Source organism: Phaseolus vulgaris, chromosome 4, assembly GCF_000499845.2.
Source record: "Phaseolus vulgaris cultivar G19833 chromosome 4, P. vulgaris v2.0, whole genome shotgun sequence".
NCBI lineage: Eukaryota > Viridiplantae > Streptophyta > Magnoliopsida > Fabales > Fabaceae > Phaseolus > Phaseolus vulgaris.
The window spans coordinates 42506434-42509108 of NC_023756.2; the positions used below are offsets into that span (position 1 = coordinate 42506434).

A 2675-nucleotide genomic window follows, 5' to 3' on the forward strand; every position below is an offset into this window, starting at 1 on the left:
TTATGTGGTAATAGATATTCACTCTAGAGAGATCTTCACATCAAGGAATGTGATATTCTATGAGACTTATTTTTGTAATTTGAAAAATGAAAATGGTAATGATACCGCACTCGAAGACATTGATTCTGCTATATATGATGCTGCACCTCCTAAGCCTGCTGTGACCGAAGAGAACACTGAACAAGAAGAGCCTAGACGATCCATGAGAATCAAGAAACCACCAACTTATTTGGAGGATTATCATCACAGCATAATGGCATCACCATGCAGCAATGTGACACAGAAAAGCAAGGTACTGTATCCCCTTAGCTCTGTCATATCTTATAAAGGATTAGCAAAAAGTCATCTAAAATATGCTCTGTCAATTTTATGCCAAAATGAACCTCAAAACTATGAGGAAGCCAAGCAATATTCTGAATGGAGGGAAGCCATGAAAGCAGAAATAAAAGCTCTTGAAGAGAATGAAACTTGGAAGATAGTGGAGCTCCCACCAAACAAAACAGCCATCGGGTGCAAGTGGGTTTTTTCAAAATTAAGCGGAAAGCTAATGGAGACATAGAGAGATACAAGGCAAGACTTGTAGCAAAGGGCTACACACAGCGTGAAAGGATTGATTACATGGAGACATACTCACCTGTGGCAAGACTCACAACGATTCGCACCATCCTAGCTGTGGCATCCACCATGAATTGGCACCTTGAACAGCTCGATGTTAACAATGCTTTTTTGCACGGTGACCTAGAAGAGGAAGTCTACATGGAATTGCCACCAGGTATTGCCTCCAAGAAGGCCCATCAGGTATGCCGTTTGATGAAGTCCATCTATGGTCTAAAGCAAGCAAGCAAACGCTGGTATGATAAGCTTACCTCCTTCCTTCATTCCATTAATTTTACGCACTCCAAAGCTGACAACTCACTTTTTGTGAGAAATATTGAGGATTCCTTCATTGCACTTCTTGTATACGTAGACGATATTCTCATTACTGGAAACAATGCTGATGACATTAATGCAGTAAAAGATTCCTTAAATACAACATTTAAAATAAAAGACTTAGGTCATTTGAAGTTCTTTTTAGGTCTAGAGATCGCTAGGACTGTGAAAGGTATTCATATTTGTCAACGCAAGTATGCTCTTGAGATTTTGGCAGATGCAGGGATGCTGAATGCTAAACCAGCAGCCACACCTATGGTGCAAAAGAATGAAACTCTGTTTGACAAAGATGCAGCGGTGCATGAAGTCTCCATGTACAGAAGAATCATTGGAAGACTGCTTTACTTGGTAAATACAAGGCCTGGCATTAGTTTTTCTATGCAATTCCTTAGTCAATTCGTTGAGGCACCCACGAAAGCACACCATCAAGCAGCACAAAGAATTCTTCGCTACATAAAAGCCTCTCCAGCTCAAGGTCTTTTTTATCCCAGAGACACAAGCCGGCAGATCAAGGCATTCAGCGACTCAGATTGGGCATCATGCGTTACAACACGACGCTCTACCACTGGCTTCTGCATTTTCCTTGGTGAATCTCTGATATCATGGAGAACCAAAAAGCAGAGCACCATATCTCGTTCTTCATCTGAAGCAGAGTATCGAGCTCTTGTAGCTACAAGTTGCGAGATTCAATGGCTAAGTTTCTTGCTTGAAGATCTACGCATTACTTCTGATGGAGTTGCCAGCCTATTTTGTGACAGTCAATCAGCAAGGCATATAGCACAAAATAACAGCTTCCATGAAAGAACGAAGCATATAGAAATAGATTGCCATGTAGTGAGGGAGAAGCTGCGTCAAGGTCTTTTCCACCTATTGCCTATTCGCACAGAAAACCAACCTGCTGATCTTCTTACCAAATCTCTTAACAAAGAGATTTTTTACAAATTCCTTTCCAAGCTTGGTGTGTTAAACATTCACCCACCAGCTTGAGGAGGTGTTTTGATGTTCCCTGTTATTTTACTATTGGGTTGGGCCCTCTCTCACAAAACTGTTGGGCTGAGTCCTCTCTCCTTTCGTTCTTCACGTGTATATATATATGACTCAATGCATGCAACTCGATGCATGAAAAACGTGAAACATTACGTTAATAATAAAAGCTTTAGTATATTTCAGTTTCTCTCTCATTATTACTGTTCATCTTCTCTTTCCTTGGCTCTGCCCTTTATTACTCACTGTGGGAATGCAGAACTTCAAAAAAGAATACTCAAATTATCCTCGATAATTTTTGTGATTCCGAAATTGGGATGTTCTCTAAACATAAGTTTTGTAAGCAAGTTTCTAGAATAGAAAATCCGAAAAATAAAAATAACATTTCTTTCCAAAGACATTGACTTCCAAAATAATAAATTTAAAATTCAAAAAATATAATCCTGAAACATTTTGGATAGAATAATTAAAAATTATTTCTAAATGTTTCTAAAAAGGATAAAACAACTTCTACAAAACTGATGGAATGTAAGGAAGAATTTGTTAGGGTAAAGGAAGAAACAATCATAAAGTGGACTTCTTCCTCGTAAAGTGGAGGCAAGGCAATTCCTTCCTGCACCATATCATTTATGACATGCACCTAACACATTGTCCTTGATTTTATTTTGCTTATGGATAGTTTGGAAGTGATTTTATGTCTTATGGATTTCAAAATCCGGAAGGTTATTTTTGTATTTCATTTAAGTTTTCAGATGATCATA

At 38.5% G+C, this 2675-nt stretch overlaps 1 protein-coding gene across 1 annotated transcript; it reads left to right on the top strand.

Moving 5' to 3' along the window:
• The first annotated feature begins 618 nt into the window (after positions 1 to 618).
• On the top strand, positions 619 to 1917 carry LOC137838860 (uncharacterized mitochondrial protein AtMg00810-like). The gene has a single exon (XM_068648074.1). The coding sequence runs from the start codon at positions 619 to 621 to the stop codon at positions 1915 to 1917; it is 1299 nt and encodes a 432-aa protein (XP_068504175.1).
• The last annotated feature ends 758 nt before the right edge of the window (positions 1918 to 2675 follow it).

Bases quoted from the DNA above. Each gene is read 5' to 3' on its own strand.
- LOC137838860 (XM_068648074.1), top strand. From the start codon at position 619: ATGGAGACATACTCACCTGTGGCAAGACTCACAACGATTCGCACCATC.